Below are 20,202 nucleotides of genomic sequence, written 5' to 3'. Positions count from 1 at the left end.
TTCGTTTTTAAAATTATTATTTTTTAAATTTATTAATATCAAATTATATAATGTTTATATAAAATAATATAATTATATATAATTTTTTATAAATAAAAAAAATAAAATGATATTTATTAATATCATTTTCGGGTGCCCTAAAAAAAAAATAGTTGTGTCGCTTTCCACTGAAAAAGCACTTTACGTCCGGTTTTATTTTGAAAATCGTCACCCGGAAGCAGTTACGTTAACGCAGGTAGCGAAAGCTAACGGTTTACATCCCGGTCGCTTGACCAACATTCGCCGTTTTCTCGAACAAACATGTAATATATATTTACGCAGCGAGGGTTGTGTCCGCTGCTGACTGATTGTTCATCGGTCACGTTTAAGGTCAACGGAGGGACACGGAGACACGGCCGATCAGCTGACGGGACATATTATTGTGCGTTTTCGCGGTTGCCATCGTAATGCTAGTCCGCGCGGGTATGGACGCGAAGCTAATGTGGAGTTTTCTGTGAAATATCTCCACATTTTTACTCGCGAACCGAGCTTAATGTGTGTTTGTTTTCTACTTAGAAACAGCAGCGGGGTTTGTTGTGTTGTTGTTGTTGTTGTTGTTGTTGTGGTGGATTAGTTCGCTGACAAGTCGGGAGTAACGCGAAGGTAAAGGGGTTTAGCGCACACGCAGCGTTAATCATGAGTTTCTTCAGTTTCGGACAAAGTGCAGAAATCGATGTGGTCTTGAATGACGCCGAAACGAGGAAGAAGGTCGAACACAAGACGGAAGATGGAAAGAAAGACAAGTACTTTCTTTTCTACGACGGTGAGACCGTCAGCGGGAAAGTGAACGTGACGCTGAAGAACCCCGGCAAGAGGCTGGAGCACCAGGGCGTCAAGATTGAATTTGTCGGCCAAATAGGTAAAATTAATCTGGTAACAGCTGAATATACGCAAATCCAAAATGTTTTATCTGAACAACCATACAAAACATGGGGGAAAGGGCAGATCAAGTCAAAAAGTACTGGTGTGTGTGTGTGTGTGCAACAGGGGCGTTTCTAGGATGTTTCTAGATAAGGGGGCCACGGGGTGATTTCACACCTACTTGCATCGTAAACACTTAATTGGGTGGTTTTTTTTTTTTTTTTTTTTTTTCTAGCTTCACGTCATGTTGTTATCACCTACGTGGGCTGAGGCTAGCCGTAGGCTACTTATTTTTAGGACATTACTAACAGGCACTTATTTTCAGAAAATACGAAAATTTGATGTTTTTTTTTGTTTTTAAAAGTGGACGTAGCTTCTGGGTCCATCTGATAACAATCCCATTATTAATTAGGCCCACAAAAGCAGCGGTATGTTTTGGGGTGTGTCTGTTTGATTGACAGGTTTGTGGTGGAGTCTGGTTTTGGTAGTAGGTGGGCGGGTGTAGTGTACTCGGGTTCCCAATCAGATCAGTCAGATCCAGCGCTCTGCTCCCCAGCTCATCCAAATATGGTCACTTCTGGCTCCAAAATAGCGAGATGGCGACGGACCAAAGGCCGAACTTGAGGCTTTAAAACAGCAGTTCACAAACTGACGGATGATGTCACAGTCGGTTGCTGCTCAGTCAGACCCAAATTACAGCTCATTAGTTTTGTCAAATTCCTGTAATTGATCCGAAAGTCCAAATCATCGAGGAAGTGTTTTCCCGCTGCAGACGGATTGAACGATGGTTTATTTTTATCCGAACTCAGAAAATAACTTTTCGTCTGACCAAACTTTGGTCCTTTAGACTGTGGACTGTGGTCCAAGGCTTGTTTCACATCTGATATTTTGGATCACATATAAGAGTATATAAGTATGTAAAAGAGAATTCAGAACTTGTGCTTCAAGTTAAAGTTAATGCCTGGTGCACATTAGAGGATTCTCAAATCTTAACTGGGGAGACCACAGATAGAGACAGATTTAACCGACTTAATTTTTCAATCATAAAAACGCACAAACCAGACGATTCATAATAGTAGTGGAATCAGTGATGAACAAAGTTATTTGACCTGTTTGCTAAATATTCTTTATTATTAAACCAACACCTGTCACTGTCTCTTTATTTGATCTGTAGATATTTATATTTGTTGATTTTACTGCAGTTATGCTTTCAGGGGAAAGTTTGTTCCTACTGTCAAAGAAAACTTAGGTAACCCTCTCCCACTAATAATTTAATACAGTTCTGTTAAAAGTTCTGCTTTTCCTCTAAAGTAAGTGAAATTTATTTGATACAATTCCAAGATTTCCCAACACACACACACACACACACACACAGTTACTGTTTCATTCAAATTAATTTTTAATCCCTTTTGTCACATTTGAAACAGAATGCCCAGTTTTATTAAAAATCAAATGTGTAAAACATCGTTGACGAGCAGCAGTCATGACACCGATGAACAGCCTCCAGACTTCGACTTGAAAATGTATATTCATCATTTAAATCAAACAGATGTTTTTGTTAGTTAAGGAGAAAACGGCATATTTCTTTTAATTTATCTCTTAACGTGTGTTTTTCTAGAGCTGTATTATGACAGAGGAAACCATCACGAGTTTGTGTCTCTGGTGAAAGATCTTGCGAGACCCGGCGAAATAACTCAGTCGCAGACCTTTGACTTTGAGTTCACTCATGTTGAGAAACCTTACGAGTCGTACACAGGCCAGAATGTCAAGCTACGGTGAGTTCGTTCATTCACTTTTTTAAGAATTTTTTTTATAGGCAGTGAAATGTGTGACTGTAAGTGTCACTCTTTAACCTGCCCGTCATGCGGTTACACTTCAACCGAGCATTTCCACCCTTCGTGTTGCCTACATCTCACTGCAGTATGTGTACTTGGTGGAAAGAACGCCTTTGTCAAGTCTGTGTTTGTTCCATTTTCAGATATTTCCTTCGTGCCACGGTGATCAGAAGACTAAATGACCTCAGTAAAGAGCTGGACATTGTTGTCCACACACTGAGCACCTACCCTGAACTCAACTCCTCCATCAAGATGGAAGTTGGAATTGAGGACTGTCTCCACATTGAGTTTGAGTACAACAAATCCAAGTAAGACTTTTAGGGATGCAACAAACCATTTTTTTTTTTTTTAATTATTCACTTTTTATTAAGTTGATTATTTTAGAGTATATAATGTTAGATAATAGTAAAAAATGTCCACAGTGGAGTTTCCAGTTAGTTATACCTGACGAATCGAAAAACTGTCTAAAACAAAAAGTAATTGTGTGAAGGACATGATCTTCTGCAGACAAAAAGAAAAAAAACAGTTTTTTGCTTTTGTTTAATACGTAATTTTAAGTTGGTAAATTAAAGAAACTCAAAACTGTTGTTTTTAGCCTGATTAAAGAAATAATTAACTAATCTTTCCAGCTTTTAAGACTTGGCATTATTATTTTATTTATTGTATTTTTTAAAGTAAACACACAAGTTATAATGTTTATTTTACGCACTTAATTTGAAGACAGGAAATCAGTGGATTAAAATATAAATGAACCACATCCAGGCAATAAATCAAATTAAAATCCAACAAATCTCCGGAATTTTGCAAAATTCCCACGACTTCTGTCAATTATGGTCCTCAACAGAAGCTCTGCTGAAGGCTTTACAGCATAAAGTCGATCTAAAACAAAATCTGCTTCATCAACAAAAATAACTTCCTCATTTATAGTCAGCAAGGCTCGTCTGTTTTATTCACAAAACAGTCACTGACTTTTTGTTTTGGGATGTTAAATCTTTGTAACTTTGAGCCAATGGTTACACTAGACAACCACAAAGAAACAAGGAAACATGGTGTCACAAAGGAAAATAATTTCCTGTTGATGAATTAATTAATTAATCAGTTACGTAACTGTTCAACGGCAAAGTGTCCAGTCACTGCAGAAACCATCAAAGAAACAAAGCTCTCATTTTTTATTATTTATTTTTTTTACGTTTGTTGTCCTCTGTTTTCTCACAGGTACCATCTGAAAGACGTAATTGTGGGGAAAATTTACTTCCTGCTGGTGAGGATTAAGATAAAGCACATGGAGATCGACATCATCAAACGTGAGACAACGGGCACCGGGCCGAGTGTTTACCATGAAAATGACACTATTGCCAAGTACGAGATCATGGACGGCGCTCCGGTCAGAGGTAAACGTCACTTATTCATGATATCATAAAGCACATCCTTACCCAGCCAAAATATGTATCGTCAAACCTCTAAGAATACAACATTTGATATCTAAGGAGAGTCCATTCCCATCCGATTATTCCTGGCTGGCTATGACCTGACTCCCACCATGCGAGACATCAACAAGAAGTTCTCTGTGCGCTACTACCTGAACCTGGTGCTGATTGATGAGGAGGAGAGACGCTACTTCAAACAGCAGGTGGGCTACAGATAACAGATTAAAAAGTCCGACTGACTCGAGTTTAATATGTGCAGTTGAAACCTGAGTACGCAGGCTGGTGTAATACTCCTGGCGTGGTTTTGACCATGTTTTCTAAGACGACGCATGGAGTAGATCCACGATAGGACAAAATACAGTAAAGCTGTGAGACAAATATCAGCCTGGTCCCAATTCTATGCTACATGCTAATTTGGAGTTTGCAGTTTGGACATAAAAATGGACGTAGTCTTCTGGGCTAAAAAGTGAAGCCAAAGCAGATGTGTCTTAAAGTGTAATACCACTGAGGGCCACTAGGGGCTGGCTGCAATAGACTCTCATTCAAAGAGTCAACTTCTCATGAAATACAAAGTTAATTGTCCTGATTGACAGGCCTGGGGTGCAGTCAGGTTTCTGCTACAGGTGGGCGGGGCATAGCCTTCTCGGTAAGATCCACCCCTCGTTCCTCCCCTGCTCGTCCAAATATGGTCACTTCTGGCCCCCAAAAAACAAAATGCCAGACTGGAAACTTCAAAACATCAGTTCACAAACCAGTGGGGGACATCAGGGTGGGTCACCAATTGCATTTGACTATTGAGCAGTAAATAATCAAAATAAATGCAGGATAAGATCTAAGATACAGGAAAAAAAAAACAGTATGAAATACTTTGGGAAGACATTTAGCTTTCTCTTGAAGTTTAATTGGCAGTGAAGTAAAGGTTTAACTTCATGTTACCATAAAATGGTGAAATATATTTTTTGAGAGGGTGTGAACTACAATTACTCAATTATTGGATTGCAATTGGAAAATTAACCCTCAACAGTCCTTTATGAAGTTATTTGCCAACTAAAAATACCAAACTAAAAAATCACTCTGGGGATTTTTCTATTCTGGATTACACTCGCGTCACCTTTCAAAAATATTTGCATATTTATGTGTTGGTCCGCTCCAGTTTTAACACGCTTGCCAGTTTGGGTAAACACACTGCAGACACAGAGCGGAGAGACAATGTGTTCATTACTCATTTAGAAAGACCAATCTCCAACAGCACCCAACTGCCGGTCGCGAGCACACGTGCACCTCGGCCCGGCGGGACTGCCGAAGCTGTGGCCGCTACATTATGTGCCTGTTGTTGGGACTTTGGCTGCTGCGGTTGAATTCGGTGCCGCGGATGTCCAGCTGTCAGTAATCGAATCTGCGTTGCCAACATACAGCAGGAGTTCAGGAATACAGCAGCTTCAGCACGAGGCTCAACCGTCGCTGCACACACAGAGCCGCCGCACGCAGTCAGTGTTACGAGCACTCGTGTGGACGGACGCGGACACAATCGCAGTGACAGCTGTGTCATCCCAAGGCTGCGGTCAGAGCCGGAGCTGCAGCCTGTCTCGGCAGCAGTCAGCCAGAGAGCTGGTGACCCAGCTCCTCTAGTTTTTATTTAGGAATGCAGGAGTGCACGCAGGGCTGTCACAGTCATGACATTTTAAACATGGATTCATTCTCGTACCAAAAAAAAAAAAAAAAAAAAAAAAAATGGGGATTAATGATTTGATTCTCTTTTTCGGGTTCATTTTACTTCGACAAATCACCGTGACGTTCTTGAGATCTCCTTTTTTCCTGGCTTGAAATCAAACACGGTGCTTCTACAGTGTTTGTCTTTGAAACTAAATCCATCAATGCGGTTGGGTAAATATTAAAAAGTTAAGCGCCTTGTGGTAAACAGTTGGTTTAACGTGCCATTAAATCAAAGCAGATGAAGGATGACGTTATTAAAAGAGCACCAGTCAAACCTCAAATGGTGGAAAGTGACATGGAAACAGTGAAGGAACTATTACATCTCTATTAGATTTATCCTGCTGGTATTACACAGATGAATAAAAATGATTCAAAACATTATCCAAAATGACTGCAGTCGGTTCAAATAATCGCGATCTGGCGATCGTGTAATAATTGTGACGGGTCTCGGTACATGTTTCTGCCTGACAGACACAGCAGAGGGTGCACTGACTCTCACTGTAGTCAGAACTCCTGTGTCATCATAACACAGCTCTGCCTCTACGGCTCAGAGGAAGTGCAAACTTTACTGTCAAGTAACACAAAAATAGTCCAAAAGTAAAATCCCACAGAGACTCTGTTGGTTAACAATTTGCTTCTGTTCTGTCGTTTGACCATTTTTAAACAATTGTGAAGATGTGTCCCTGGACTGCGGGTGTGGCATATTGGATCCGTCACAATAATCACATTTTTAATATGATTAAAAAAAAAAAGGTTAGGTAGGACACGACAGTCGTGGCTAAACGCCGCTCCAAGGCGGGGAGGTTAGTTTCAACATAATAGTGACTTCAGTAATGCGGGAGTGGTTTGGCGACAGAAGATCAGATGATCAACAAACCACAGCGATGTGTTAAGTTTTTACTGAACATTCGACGGCAAACCGTCCCGTTTATGCCGGCATATAAAACTATAACACTTAATTATTCTGCAATTTCTGTCCTTTTGAATGAATAATATAATATTTTTCTGTATTTGTCGTATCTTAAATGATAGGAATAATATATGGACAAAAGATCACAATAACAATAATTCCGTGACCGCAGATTGTATGATTTTCTCGTCCGTCTCCCCCCCCCCCATCCCACCCTCCTCCCCTCCACCCGCGCTCCAGGAGATCACACTGTGGAGGAAAGGCGACGTGGTGAGGAAGAGCATGTCCCACCAGGCCGCCATCGCCTCTCAGAGGTTCGAGGGCTCTGCGGCTTCGGAGAGCGCCCTGGAGCAGGCGGCGAGGGAGGAGAGCGGATAGAGCAGCCGCCGCCGCCGCCGCCGCCTTCCTCCCACGAGGCTCGCCGGCGTCTGCGCTTGGAGGGGGTCGGTGGGGGGTCGGGAGGGGCTGAGGTACCCGTCAAACTGTGCAACATCTGGCCGAGGCAGCTGTGTTAATGTGCAGCCGCTGCTGATGAAGGGAGGAAGAAGGGAGACGGACGTACGGTGAAACTGTACGAGAACAATGAAACAGTTTGCATGAGGCATTCAAAGTGGCTGCAGGCTGCTGGTCTTTGTCCCTTCCTTCGTTCATGCATTTTGTTTTTCTTTACGGGAATCAAACTAGTCATGTCGCGGTCTCCGCTCGGTGAGATCAAGTGAAACTCAAAAACATTTTTACGCCTTCAGTTCGTTACATTCTAACGCTTTTGGGATAAATTGATTTCTAACCTCGTAATTTTGCAAGTGAACTGTCACGAAAGTTTGTTTCCCACATTCCACGTTTAATAAACGCATTCCTAACATCGTTACAAGGTGGAGAAATCCCAGATAACTTTGCACTGCTTTATCTTGCTCAACACATTTTTCTCTCTTTGTTCGTGTGTGTGTGTGTGTGTGTGTGTGTGTGTGTGTGTGTGTGTGTGTGTGTGTGTGTGTGTTTGCACAAAAAAAATGGTGGAAACTGGAATCTCTTGCTGCTACGTGAGCGAGAGGGCTAAAGTATTATCCCACGGTTTGTTTTGTTTGTTTTCAATCTGTAAATAAGACCAGTTAAAACCTGTTAAACCCTTCCAGCTCATGTACGTTTGATTATCCAGTACACGGCGCTCTAAAGTGACCCCTCATGTGCGTATGCTTCACCTCAGCGTTCCAGTGGTGTTAGGAAAGAGTGTCCAAGTGTTTGTATTAAGGTCTGATAGTAGGAAGTCTGCTGTATCCTCTTCGTTAGAGACTTGAAAGTTGTGCCTACGTGTATCAAGCAAATGAAATCCTCCTGCCTCTAACATGATTTTAGTCTTTTAACCAGAGAAAAGTTACAAGTATCTATCTTTTGCAAACTGCTAATCAATAACTCTCCCTTGTCCCCAAATTGTTGAATAAATTGATGCCAAATGGAAAAAAAAAACAAAAAAAACCTCTCAGCGGGTTTTGTGTTGCAGTCGTGAGTGTTGACAATCTGACATGTTAAGCCTGAACACACTTGAAGAAGCACTTCTATTCAGATGATGTCGTTAGTATTTTTCTACACTCGTCGGTATGTGTGGATCGTTAGTGTCAAAATTGGTCAACAGAAAAATCAATTGTATCAGAAAACCCTCCAAAATGTAATGTTCTCTTTAAATGTGAATAATCAGGGGTGGGAGTCACCAGAGGCGCCACAATAACATATGGCAAAACCCAAATTACAATATTATTGGGATTTTTAAATGTAAAATTAAACGGCCGTCATGTTTCCATTGATTCATCATCAACGGGCTGCATTCGACCCAATAATGGAAATTTCGCAGAGAATGTGAAGTTATTTATCGTTAAACTCGCGTCGAGTCTTGAAACGAATCGTCTCTAAAACAACATTACACACTTCAGTTTTTTTTTACAGTTTTAAGATCATCTATGAAGTTTTCCGACAAAAAAGAAGCTCAGATAAAAATCAGTGATAATTTCACACACAAAAAAAACCCTTTAATATTATTAACACATAAGATTGCCACAGTTAAATTTGACATAACCTCTGAACTGACTTAAGTGGCTCTTTGATGACCTCCCTGCATCAAGATCCTCACAGCGGCTCTTCGTCCTCCAGACTCAGGATGAAGTCGAACTCCTCTGCAGAGGAAGAAGAACAGAGTTCACGGTTCGGGACATCAGAATGAAACGGAGCGACGGACTCGTTCTGCGCCGGTCTTTACGTACCGGACGTGAGCGGCTGGACGGAGAGCCGGGCCCTCGTGAAAAGCGCCGAGTCCCTCAGAGGCCCTCCGTCAGCGCGGTGCTGCAGGTGGAGCTTTTTGAGCTCCGACAGCGGAAGAAAACGCTTCATCATCCTTTGATACTGGACATCCACCTGAGAGAGAGAGAAAGAAACAACAGTTCAGCCTCCGAACTTCGTCTCTTCCAGCGGCTGAACTTCACCGTGTGTGTGTGTGTGTGTGTGTGTGTGTTTCACCATGCTCCACTTGGGGTTGTCCGGTTTGCTGCTTGCGTCGTAGTGAACGTCTTTCTTGTCGAACTGAGTGTGGTCCACGTAGGCTTCCTTCACGATCTGGGAAAATGAATCCGGCTGAACGTGTGGTCTGTCTGGAGATGTATTTAAAAGGAGAGAAGAGGCACTCACTTTCACGACTCCCGCTATCCCCGGCTCCTTGCAGTTGCTGTGGTAGAAGAAAGCCAGCTGCCCTTCTTTCATCTGCCTCATGAAGTTTCGAGCCTGCAGGTGACGGAACACAACAGAAACAAATTCATCGTGTTGGCGAGAACAAGACAAGAAAGAGCTTTTTCAAGGGAGGCATTGCGTTGCAGTCTCACTTTAAACCGGAGGTCTCCAAGCGGTAGCTTGCGAACTACTTTCTTCTGAGGTTTCTGAGTGGATCGTGGAAGGTTCGAACAATCTGCAGCGCTTCCCGCACATTGACTTACTTGGGCGGGACGCGCAGGTGTAGTCAGCGATCCACTTCAGCATTTTTTTTTTTTTTTTTTTTTTAACTATTTCTTTTTGAACCTGTCCGAGAGAACGACGCTACCAACGCGATGGATTAACGAGTGGACATATATATATATTTATTATATTAAAATGCTTTTTTTTGTGGCACTTTTCAAACCAATTTGGCGACACAAGAGTTGTGTGCACTACAGTAGCCCCCCCCAATTTAAATGTAAAGAAATGCATATAAGAATAAAAAAATCACGCACATGCTGTTGAATTGAAGCTGTTGTGATACAACATGTGTTTGTTTCAGTTTTGTGTCTCTACCTGATAGTTGCGGACGCCGTCCCAGCAGTCGGTCTGGTCGGGCAGAGCCTTCAGATCCTCGATGCCAAACTGCAGAACGGACCAGGAGCGTCAAGACAACAGCGGCCGACTCACATTTCACAGATCTGCTGCTCCGTACCTTCATGTCGACGCCGGTCTCCAAGCGGCTCTCGGGCTCCGACTTCATCAGCCAGTGGCAGAACTGTGGAGGCGACGCCGAGCTCTCCTCGGGGGCTGCAGCTTTCCTCTTCACGGTAACCGAGGAGACCGTTTCCCCGCCGCCGTCTTTGTCTGTGTTGTTGTTGTTGTCGTCGTCGAGGCGCTCATTAGAAAATAACATCAGACAGAGAAGTGTGACTTGTGTGATTTCTTTTGGCTCACCTGCAGCTCTTTTGCTGACTCTGGCCTTTTTCTTTGGTGACATCTTTCACACTCTGTTAAAGAAGCAAAACAAGTCGTGGTGACTTCACGTTACAAACAGGGACCTTTCTGTCAATTGTGTTATGATTGAGAATCGCTTTTTCGTTTATATATTTCTGGAGATTTGTTTACATTACCACCAGCGGAATAAAAATTAAAATGGAAATTCAGGCGGTCTCAGTGTCTTCTGTCTCTTCATGTTAATCACAGACTGTCTCTCATTACGCTGAACTCATTGCTTGGTGGGGTTTAGGACTCCCTGTCCTTTATGCCCTTAATGCCTCTGATTGTATGTTTGAGGTCGTCGACCTGCTGCAGGATAAATCAGAGACCGTCCAGATGCCTCCCTGATGGTATCGCACCAACTGGGACATCTTCGGTGCCTGAAATGTTTGCACAGTACTTTATATCGACACAGTCATGTGATATGACATTCACTGTGAAACAGAACTGGATATTTGCTGCAATTAAAGCACTCTTTTAACGATGAGGATTTCTGCATCGGAGAATATTTTCTCTATTAATTGATTATTTTGTCTATTAAATGTAGTTGTCCTAGGAACAGAAATAAGAGATTGAAAACCCTAAACTGTAATTTTATCAGCCACATTGATCAAGCTAAAAACCAATACAACTGCCCTGCAGTAAAAATCGGTGTATCTGAAGGTTATAATCTGTAGTTGTTTGTTTGTTTGTTTGTTTGTTTGTTTTTGGGGGGGGGGACTGGAGTTTACTGAGAAGTGTTACTGATATTTTGTCCAGGTCATTTACATCAATGATGTCAGATTAAATGTCCAGAATGAGATAAAACAGGACATTTTAACATTTAATAAACTATCAAACTGAGTTAAAATCTAAGCTCCCGAGAGTCTTACCTTCAGCTTGGTGGCGGCCGGTCCCTCAAAACCCCGCGAAAAGAACACACCGCGTGATGTCAACAAAGTTATCGGCGCGCTTGATTTAAGTACCGGCGACCGCCGTCTGCCAACAGTTACCTAACAGTTCCTTATGAAGACTCCATTGGCCGCTGCCGTTCAGTGCAGCGAGCGCCTTACGCTGGTACGAGGTTGCCTAGCAACGCACAGGATTACAGTACTGGGATAAATTAATCAAATTCAACACGTTTGGTTTAAAATGTTGTAAAATACTTTTTCCCTCCGCTGTTTTATTCCCTTTGGAATTTCCTTATGTAGAAAAAGAGACACGAACGTCGGACATATTCTACTTTTCATTGGCTGAGGCGCTAACAACAAACAAAAAAAAAACTCCAATACCCAGCAGCCTCCGCGGCTGAGTGACGTAACTCGCCAACTGTGGAGGTAAACATGGCGGCTGTCGGACCTCTGGCGAGAGTCGCCCGGCTGGGCCCGAACATCTGCCGGAGCCGCCGTTTAATAGTGAACAGAAGCTCGCAGAGACGAGGAATAGCTTCAAGCATCGACCGTAAGTCCCGGAAAACACAAGCGTGAGCGCCAATGTACGTGACAAGAGTGTTGTTTTAGCTGAGAAAATATGAAACGGCGCCTCATTTTAACTTGACTTCTAACAGCTCTGCGGCACCCAAACCAACAACAACAACAACAACAAAAGACTTATCGGTAAAACAAGATAAAATACATTTAAAATGCCCTTTAATATGAGTTCTTCGTCAGCGAGCTGTCATTGGATGGTTTTGGTTCCCTGGTCCTCCAGTAGAGAGGCAGGGGAGGAAACACACCCCTCCTTAACACCGCCCCTCTCCTCAGGAAGGATGTTTGATTTGTGACATCTAAACTAATTTGATTATTATTTTTTTTTTTTTTTTGGCTACTCTCTGTTTTAATAGTCTGCAAGTTCTCTTTATACGTGTTACAGATAGCATCCAGCTGTGTGTGTTGTTTATTTTGTGCACCCAGATGCTTGTATTTTACAGGCAACTTTAAATGCTCCTTATTATCTTATTTCTGCATCTGTTTGTCTCTGCAAAGCACTTCGAGTTGTCTTGTGTCTGATTGGTGCGACACAAAAACAACGTAATCTGTATCCGACTGCTGTTCAGAAATAGGTTCATCGGCTTTAACTACTTTTATATCCAGAGACAGCAGATCAATCCGAGAGGTCAACCACTGGTTGTTGTTTTTTTTTGTTTTTTTTAATCTCTAACAATATGTGGTAGATTAAAAGTAATCTTCTTCTTTTATCGATTGTGTCAAACCTTCATCTGAAAAGTAAATAAGTTGTCAGATATATGTAGTGGAGCAGAAAGTACAATATGTCCCTCTGAAAGTGGAAGTAGCATCAAATATAAATACTCAAGTACAAGTACCTTAAAGCTGTAGTTAAACACAGTCCTTCGGTAGATGCGCTTATTTACCGTCCACCACTGGACAGATTGCATTTACTTTACCTTGTGCTTTATGCGGCGTCGTTCACTCTGTATACCCTCCCTGTCCTCTGCTCTGTGTCCACAGCTGCTCACGGACTCACAGATGAACAGAAGGAGTTTCAGAAAGTGGCCTTCGACTTCGCAGCCAATGAAATGGCTCCTCACATGGCAGAGTGGGACCAAAAGGTACGTTTCAAAGAGGCATACGGGATTGTTATTCATAAAATGTGAAGGCAGCGCAGGTAGGGCTTTATAATCCGTTGTTTTTCTTAATTAATCACTCGGTCAGTGAGACTGTTCCTTGTCGGGCGTCCTTTGGGACAGAGTGACCATGCAGAGCATCTGTAGAAGATCCAGTGTCCGAGATACTTTATTAACTCCTCAAAGGGAAATTGTTTAAACAATTCTAAGCCAGTTTGCTTCACAGTGAAAGGTGTTTTTCAGGCTCATTGTTCTGTGCAGGGTGATACATTTCAAGACCTCGCTGCACATTAATACCGACTTTTCCAGCAGTTAACACTCATGTCGATTTTTAAACTCTTAAATGTCCCAACGTACGGATAGATTTAAGGAAACGGCGTCAAGATTTCTTGAAGTTGATAGATTGTCATCAGATTTTTAACCCCGAAGCACATCGGCACCTGCCTCGTAAATCCAGCGACTGGATAGACTTTAATTGTTTTTACTTTTTCCATTTTTTTTTTTTTTTTTTTTTTAACCCAGGAAATCTTCCCGGTGGAGACGATGCGGAAAGCCGCCCAGCTGGGGTTCGGCGGGATCTACGTTCAGCCGGACGTCGGAGGATCGGGCCTCTCTCGTTTGGACACGTCGGTCATCTTCGAGGCCTTGTCCACGGGATGCGTGAGCACCACAGCCTACATCAGTATCCACAAGTACGGACCCTTCATGTAACTTCTGTTAATATTTGACGAAAGGATTCGCGGCTTATTAGAGGAGAAGATGGCGCCCTTCGATGGATGTTCGGGTCGTCTCAATTAACAGACTAGACCTGTTTTGTTCCCCCCCCCCCCCCACTTTGCGTAACATATTTATTACTTTGCTTTTCGTGGCCGAGACCGGTGAATAACATTCAGCCGTGACAGCGATGACATGTTTTCTCTGCAGCATGTGTGCCTGGATGATCGACACCTTCGGCAACAACGAGCAGAGAGAAAAGTTCTGTCCGGATCTCTGTGCGATGGAGAAGTTTGCGTCCTATTGTCTCACAGAACCAGGTCAGTCTGCGTAGCCTCTTCTCCGCTGACAGCACCGGCTCGGCTCGCCTTTTTTTTTCCCCCCCCCAGTTTTTCCGTCGTCCGTGGCAGGGCACCGCAGAAATCGGTCATATCTGCCATTTTGTTTACGAAACCTAAAAACAAACCGAAATGTCATTTTTATTTACATGATAAATGGCTCTCCTTCATAAGCTGTGTGTTTATGAGTATGATTAGACTTGTATTATTATGGCGGCCAAACATGAACAGGAAAAAAGACCAAATGAATTGGTAATCACTATTATTTGCATGGCAGTTAATTTTCAATAAAAATGTCGCGGTCAAGACCTTTCTGTGTGCGAAAATGAAAATAATTCTAAGAAAAAAGTTCTCTGAAAAATCATTTCAAATTCAGAATCATTTTTGTAAAAGTGTAAAAATAATTCATCGTGGTTTGTGTGAGATTTTTTTTTTCTGATGTTGTTCTAGATGTGCGGAGTTCGGTACAACAGCTCGGCAAACCCGTGACGTTTGCGTTTGTTTGTTTCAGGAAGCGGCAGCGACGCCGCTTCGCTCCTGACGACTGCTCAGCGGAGAGACGACCACTACGTCCTGAACGGCACGAAGGTAACTCAAACCTGCGCTTTTACACCCGCAGAAGTCGAAGACGTTTCTTTTTGAAAGATCACTGAAGATAATTGTAAGTCCTTGTTGTCAGGGTATCCAAACTTCCTCATTAAAAAGCCCGCAGCTGATCCAAAATGCCGCAGCGAGAGCACTGACGGGATTTAACGAGAGAGATCGTATTAGAACAGGATGGATGTACGGAGCTCTTCATGGCCAAGCTCCATCTTATCTCACAGAGCTTTATTGAACCACATCATCCACGCTGGCCTGATTCTGGTTCCCAGAGTTTCCAAAAGTAGGATGGCAGACAGACTCTTCATCTTTCAGGCCCCTCAGAGGAGCCAGCTCCCGGTTTGGGTTCGGAGGGCAGACACCTTCTCGAGCTTCCAGATTAGACTTTAAACTTTCTTTTTTTGATAAAGCTTACAGTTAGGGCCGGCTCAAGTGACCCTGAATCAACCCGGGTTACTGCCTTTAAAAAAAAATAATGGATGTTATCAGTGTTTTTTTTTAATTTTTTTAATTTTGTTTCCTTGCTGTGTGCTGTATTGTGATTGTGAAGTGTTTTGAGATCACGTTTTACATTTAAAATAAAACTGCATTGAATTGAAAAGACTTTGTGATCGCTCAGGCCTTCATCAGTGGAGGAGGAGACACGGACGTGTACGTCGTGATGTGCAGAACTGGAGGTAAAGGCCCGAAAGGCATCTCCTGCCTGGTGGCGGAGAAAGGAGCGCCGGGCCTCAGCTTCGGGAAGAAAGAAAAGAAGGTAAAAAGAGTTCCGATTTGATTCCCTGACCTGGTGTTCAGCTGGAAGTGTTGGCAGGTGACCACTAGATGGCAGACTTAAGTCACGGTCGCTGTGCTCACCAGGTGGGCTGGAACTCTCAGCCGACCCGGGCGGTGATATTCGAGGACTGCGCCGTTCCAGTGAGCAACCGGCTCGGGGAGGAAGGACAGGGCTTCAACATCGCCATGAAAGGCTTGAACGGAGGCAGGATTAATATCGGTGAGGAGCAAGACGCCGTCGGAGTACTCGGGAATCTGCTGCACAGCAGTTCGGTGTGCATATAGATTCCATAGCCACGGAAGTCCTGCCAATCAGAGCGCAGCGCATAAATGATGTGCACATTGTTATAGGACAGCGCAGTCCGGAGGCGGTCAATGCATGACGAATGGTCTCGGTAGCTTCGGATGAACACATTCTTCCCTTTTTTTTTTTTTTTTTTTAACAGATGAAATGTTTGAATTCCAAAGCAGTGAAATGTTTCAGTTCAGTGCACTCGAAAGCTTCTGCAGCTGTTTACACAAACTCCTCGGTTTGTCCTGCTGTTTTACGTTCAACACGTTTTCATAACTGCCGCTTGTAGGCTCGGTGGCTGGTGTTTAGGAAAAAAAAAAAAAAAAGTCACGCACCGGAAACCAAACCAAAAAAAAACGTACCCGTGTGACGGAGGCCTTTCTGTGCCCTCAGCGTCCTGCTCTCTCGGGGCAGCTCATGCCTGCGTGCAGCTGGCGAGGGATCACCTGCTGGTGCGCAAGCAGTTCGGAGAGACGCTCTCCAACAACCAGGTCGGTCGGTTCACTCGCGATTCAACATAGGAATCTGAAGTGTGAAGCCAGCTGATAAAAGTGCTCCCCCCCCCTCTCCCCCCTCTCCCCCCCTCCGTGTTGTGCAGTTTCTTCAGTTCAAACTGGCAGAAATGGCCACCAAGCTGGTCGCGTCACGCCTCCTGGTGCGCGAGGCTGCGACGGCGCTGCAGGAGAAGCGCGCCGACGCCGTCTCCCTCTGCTCCATGGCCAAGCTCTTCGCCACAGACGAGTGCTTCGACGTGAGTGACCGCGCTGTGCCGGGACGGCCCGTGACACATTTTTCGCAATAAAAGTCTCGACGTGATCGCCCTGCTCGTCGCTCCCAACAGATCTGCAACCAGGCCCTTCAGATGCACGGCGGCTACGGCTACCTCAAGGATTACGCAGTGCAGCAGTTTGTCCGGGACATCCGAGTCCACCAGATCCTAGAGGGTGAGCTTATAACACTGACCTCCGTGTTTGTCTTCACTTAATCCATCAAATCTTAATCTTTGTCTACATTTAGGAAGGCTGTCACGCTTCACTTTTATTTCCCTGCTTTCGTTTCCTTCAAAAGGAACCAACGAGGTGATGAGGATGATCATTTCCCGAAACCTGCTGACGGAGTCGTGATCGATCTTCAGCCGACCCCGTCGTTACGGTCTCCGTATCGAGTGTGTTACTGCATGACTGGTCCTGAAATGAACCGTTCATTATAGTTTTTTTCAAATTAATTATAGAATTTGGGGTAAAACGTAGGTTTTTCTAGTGTGACGTCGGATCTTTGTTTCATTTTTAGCCACACGAGGCTCTTGGGAAGTCTGACATTGATCCACGGTGAAATATCTCGGTAACAGCTGCACGGATCTCCAACAAAAAAAAAAAAATATATATATATACACTGTGTGCACAATTATTAAGAAAGTTGTATTTTTGAGGATTCATTTTATTATTGAACAACTACAGTGCTCTCGGTCAATCCAAAATGTTAATAAACCTCAAGCCTGAATATTTAAGAAAGTAAAAGTGAGGTTTTGGCTTTCTTCGGAGAATATCTGTGTGTGCACAATTATTGGGCAACTATTAGTGTGCACAATTATTATGCAACTGAATGAAAAACGAAAATGTTCCCATCTCACTTGTTTATTTTCATCTGTTAAAGTGAGAATAATAAACAAACAACTCAAAATTTACAAATGAACATTTCTGATGTTCAGTCAAATATATCCATATATATATATATATATATGGATATATATATCTCGTACGCACAAATGAATTCAAACGTAGGAACAAAAGAGCAAATCATGGCCTCAATTTCGTGTTTCTGCGCACCCTTAGGCCGCACCCTCCCTCATTACACAAATACACATCACCTGATCTGCTTCAATCCAATAGGCATTCAAGTTTATCCAGCTTGGAGTTGGAAAATATGCATAAAAATGATGACATGGTCAAAATACTCACTTGCCTAATAATTGTGCACATAGTGTATTCATAGTTCATAGAGGAGGAACCCAATCACTGATACTGGAAATCCCCTGTTTTTTGTTGTTGTTGTTTTTTTTTAAATTTGGTAGCGCCACCTGCAGGCCAAAACTTCCACATACACAACCATTTAAGGTCAATGGTTAGCGTTTTACACTGGCATGCCAACATTAGCATTCAGCTTGTAAGTCCAACAAAAAGTAGACAAAGCTCTTCGCTCTTCAAGATTATTATGCAGTTTATGAACACTGACGACGAGTCTCGTAACGCCGAGTACGAGACCTTATATCATGGTGACGGCAGGACAGAGAAACATTTTTATTTCCGTTACTGCACCAGTATTTCCTCAAGCTAAACCTGCAGTAGTGGGAAGAATCTAAATATATGCTTTTTTTTTTCTTTCCCATCTATAAAACGTGACTCCTGTGAAGCCTTTAATGCAGAAAAGGTTGTTCCTTCTTCGCAACGGGTTTCACGCCTTTGTAATTTTTTCTTCTTCCTCCAGCGTATCATGCCGTCTCTGCGTATGGGGCCTTCCAGATCTTATTTACATCCGGTGTTTTGGTGTTTCGCCCTTTTTTGTGTGTGTGTGTCCTTGCGAGATGACTGCGTGTTGTGGGTTGGCAGAAAACACTCCCAAATAAATGATCTCAGCTCTCCCAAAAGGAATCCGAATATATTGTAACTTTCAGTCGTGCGGAGTTTTGCCTTCATAACTTGGACAACATCCTACGTCCGGAGGAAAACGTTGGTCTTCCCGACGGCCTCATCTTTTCCCCCTGTGCCGCATTTCCTGCGTTAACGTTACCCGCCCGTCAGCTTGCTAAATTGTTGGCCCCTGGTGGCTTCCGGTTGCCGTCGGCAACAACTCGAACGGCAAGCGCACGGCGGTCCGGTCGTCTTTTCCGGGCTTCGGGATTTGGTGAAGTTCGTCGGCAGCTCTTGCGTCAACGACACCACGAATCACAACTCCAGAACACTTTATTTAAAAAGCTGTCAACAATAAGAACTCCTTTTAAAAGCGCTAGATTTTAGCCTTTTGACATCGATATACTCGCCGCCACGTTATTTCCGGAGTTCGGCGTAACAACAAGAAAACAAAGCAGACATGTTGATGAAATATCGGGGTAAATCTGCCGCACTGTTTTCTTGACCAAACTCCTGAACAAACGGTGCCGCAAACAAAACAAAAAAAAACCCCGTCAACTTCACTATTTTGGTTACATTCCAGCTACCATAACAGGCAAAATACTCACAAAGTATGTACTCTCAGCAGACATCATGAAACTGTACTGACACCGTTACAGCAGGTTCAAGAAACAAACCCGAAAGTGAACACAAAGTAAAACGTGGGTCAAAGAAAAGTGAGATTTGAAACAGTTTGAACTACCTGAATCGTGGGTTTTTCGCTCTGAACGAGTGCAGTTGGCCTGAGAAAAGCGACCCGTGCAGCCGGGCGACGTGAAATAGAAAGGAAATCATCCAAATCTGTTTATAATCAGGTCCTTCACGTCTTTCAAAATGTAGACGAAACATTTCAACGGTAAACCCAAGCGGTCGTTATGGTTTACAATATCCAGACAGGCCGCTGCCTAAAAAAAAAAAAAAAATTCATAACACAGTTGGATCCTAGTTTGAAGATCTCTTTCTAAGCATGTAAATAAAAAATATATCCGTCTTCGGTGAGCCTGGACGCTGCGTTAAAAAAAAAGAAAAGAAACTGAAACGGAGAACGCTGCGCTGAGTCGATTTCACGAACATACCGAAGGGAGAGTTTGTGCAAACGAAAACCGCCCGCAAGACGTTTTGGGTCTCTCGCAACCTCTCAGGTCTTCGCGGAGAGGGTGCTTTCCACTTGAAGGCACGCTCCCTCTCGGTCCTCAGTGTCCCGTCGGGAGGGGGGGGGGGGGGACGCCCCGCCGGCTACACCAGCGAGCCGGCCTGGTTGTGAGCAGGCACCATGACGGCGACAGCTCCCATGCGTGTCAGGTTGGAGGAGCTGGCTTGCGGGGACACGGAGAACGGAGGCGGCACCTGAGGCTGAGCCCCTTCGGTCCGTTTGGGGACGACGACGACGACGGGGCTCCTGAGGACCTGCGGGGGGGCCCCGTTCGTGCTGGGGGGCCGCTTGTGTTTACGCGAAGGAGTGCCTCCGATGTTGTAACCGGGAAGTCCCTGCAAGGCGGCGGCTTCTCCCGGTCGCAGCTGGTAGGCGTTGATGACGGAGCCCGTGTCCGACGTGGACGCGGGGGAGTACGGGTAGTGGAAGTTGGGCTGGTGGGGGTCTCGCGGTCGAGGGCTGGTGGCGATGGAGGACAGGGTGCCGTTCTTGGACACGACGTCGGAGCCCGTGTTGCTCTTCGCCCACGACACTCGCTTCGGCGCCTGGGCGTCCTCCCTGCGGCGGAGAGACGGGGAAACG

General features: G+C 44.0%; 4 protein-coding genes across 6 annotated transcripts in view; 2 read left to right on the top strand and 2 right to left on the bottom strand.

The window, feature by feature from the left end:
• Nucleotides 1-237: 237 nt before the first annotated feature.
• Nucleotides 238-7,234, top strand: LOC138629361 (vacuolar protein sorting-associated protein 26B-like). Its single transcript, XM_069712991.1, has 6 exons — nt 238-898; nt 2,519-2,675; nt 2,879-3,043; nt 3,951-4,126; nt 4,223-4,365; nt 7,026-7,234. The coding sequence occupies exons 1-6, from the start codon at nt 676-678 to the stop codon at nt 7,161-7,163; spliced, it is 1,002 nt and encodes a 333-aa protein (XP_069569092.1). The 5' UTR covers nt 238-675; the 3' UTR covers nt 7,164-7,234.
• Nucleotides 7,235-8,784: 1,550 nt separating this feature from the next.
• thyn1 (thymocyte nuclear protein 1) lies at nt 8,785-12,244 on the bottom strand. Of its 3 annotated transcripts, none has more exons than XM_069712992.1 (8): nt 12,143-12,244; nt 10,476-10,528; nt 10,234-10,385; nt 10,095-10,163; nt 9,459-9,551; nt 9,291-9,386; nt 9,038-9,188; nt 8,785-8,950 (listed from the first exon to the last, which is right to left on the bottom strand). In XM_069712992.1, the coding sequence occupies exons 2-8, from the start codon at nt 10,516-10,518 to the stop codon at nt 8,904-8,906; spliced, it is 651 nt and encodes a 216-aa protein (XP_069569093.1). In that variant the 5' UTR covers nt 10,519-10,528; nt 12,143-12,244; the 3' UTR covers nt 8,785-8,903. The 3 variants fall into 3 exon arrangements, with proteins under 3 accessions (XP_069569093.1, XP_069569096.1, XP_069569094.1); XM_069712995.1 differs by lacking the exon at nt 12,143-12,244 and adding an exon at nt 11,390-11,746; XM_069712993.1 differs by lacking the exon at nt 12,143-12,244 and adding an exon at nt 10,652-11,211.
• Nucleotides 11,819-17,318, top strand: acad8 (acyl-CoA dehydrogenase family, member 8). The gene is made up of 11 exons (XM_069712990.1): nt 11,819-11,957; nt 12,965-13,065; nt 13,603-13,772; nt 14,005-14,114; nt 14,644-14,720; nt 15,352-15,489; nt 15,594-15,729; nt 16,195-16,292; nt 16,400-16,552; nt 16,643-16,745; nt 16,870-17,318. The coding sequence occupies exons 1-11, from the start codon at nt 11,840-11,842 to the stop codon at nt 16,923-16,925; spliced, it is 1,260 nt and encodes a 419-aa protein (XP_069569091.1). The 5' UTR covers nt 11,819-11,839; the 3' UTR covers nt 16,926-17,318.
• A 2,006-nt stretch (nt 17,319-19,324) lies between these two features.
• Nucleotides 19,325-20,202, bottom strand: part of esamb (endothelial cell adhesion molecule b) — a 47,437-nt gene continuing 46,559 nt past the window's right edge. The window contains exon 7 of the mRNA XM_069712989.1: nt 19,325-20,178. Within this exon, the coding sequence (XP_069569090.1) occupies nt 19,704-20,178 (475 nt within the window). The 3' untranslated portion in view covers nt 19,325-19,703. The remainder of the gene's footprint in view (nt 20,179-20,202) is intronic.

Source organism: Brachyistius frenatus, unplaced genomic scaffold (genome assembly GCF_029030835.1).
Source record: "Brachyistius frenatus isolate BFR_SWC_R1_liver_20210118 unplaced genomic scaffold, ASM2903083v1 Contig_114, whole genome shotgun sequence".
NCBI lineage: Eukaryota > Metazoa > Chordata > Actinopteri > Embiotocidae > Brachyistius > Brachyistius frenatus.
The sequence above is the reverse complement of the archived record's forward strand: the minus strand, read 5'-3'. Positions and strand labels throughout refer to the sequence as shown.

What these genes read in the sequence shown, in the direction of transcription:
- LOC138629361 (XM_069712991.1), top strand. Translation starts at nt 676, where the DNA reads ATGAGTTTCTTCAGTTTCGGACAAAGTGCAGAAATCGATGTGGTCTTG. An exon ending in TGAATTTGTCGGCCAAATAG is followed by an intron (nt 899 to 2,518) that starts GTAAAATTAATC and finishes GTGTTTTTCTAG; the next exon opens with AGCTGTATTATGACAGAGGA. An exon ending in GACGCTACTTCAAACAGCAG is followed by an intron (nt 4,366 to 7,025) that starts GTGGGCTACAGA and finishes CCCGCGCTCCAG; the next exon opens with GAGATCACACTGTGGAGGAA.
- thyn1 (XM_069712992.1), bottom strand. Translation starts at nt 10,518, where the DNA reads ATGTCACCAAAGAAAAAGGCCAGAGTCAGCAAAAGAGCTGCAG. An exon ending in AGTCAGCAAAAGAGCTGCAG is followed by an intron (nt 10,386 to 10,475) that starts GTGAGCCAAAAG and finishes ACAACAACACAG; the next exon opens with ACAAAGACGGCGGCGGGGAA. An exon ending in ACAACCCCAAGTGGAGCATG is followed by an intron (nt 9,189 to 9,290) that starts GTGAAACACACA and finishes TCTCTCTCTCAG; the next exon opens with GTGGATGTCCAGTATCAAAG.
- acad8 (XM_069712990.1), top strand. Translation starts at nt 11,840, where the DNA reads ATGGCGGCTGTCGGACCTCTGGCGAGAGTCGCCCGGCTGGGCCCGAAC. An exon ending in TCGGGAAGAAAGAAAAGAAG is followed by an intron (nt 15,490 to 15,593) that starts GTAAAAAGAGTT and finishes TGTGCTCACCAG; the next exon opens with GTGGGCTGGAACTCTCAGCC. An exon ending in AGTCCACCAGATCCTAGAGG is followed by an intron (nt 16,746 to 16,869) that starts GTGAGCTTATAA and finishes TTCCTTCAAAAG; the next exon opens with GAACCAACGAGGTGATGAGG.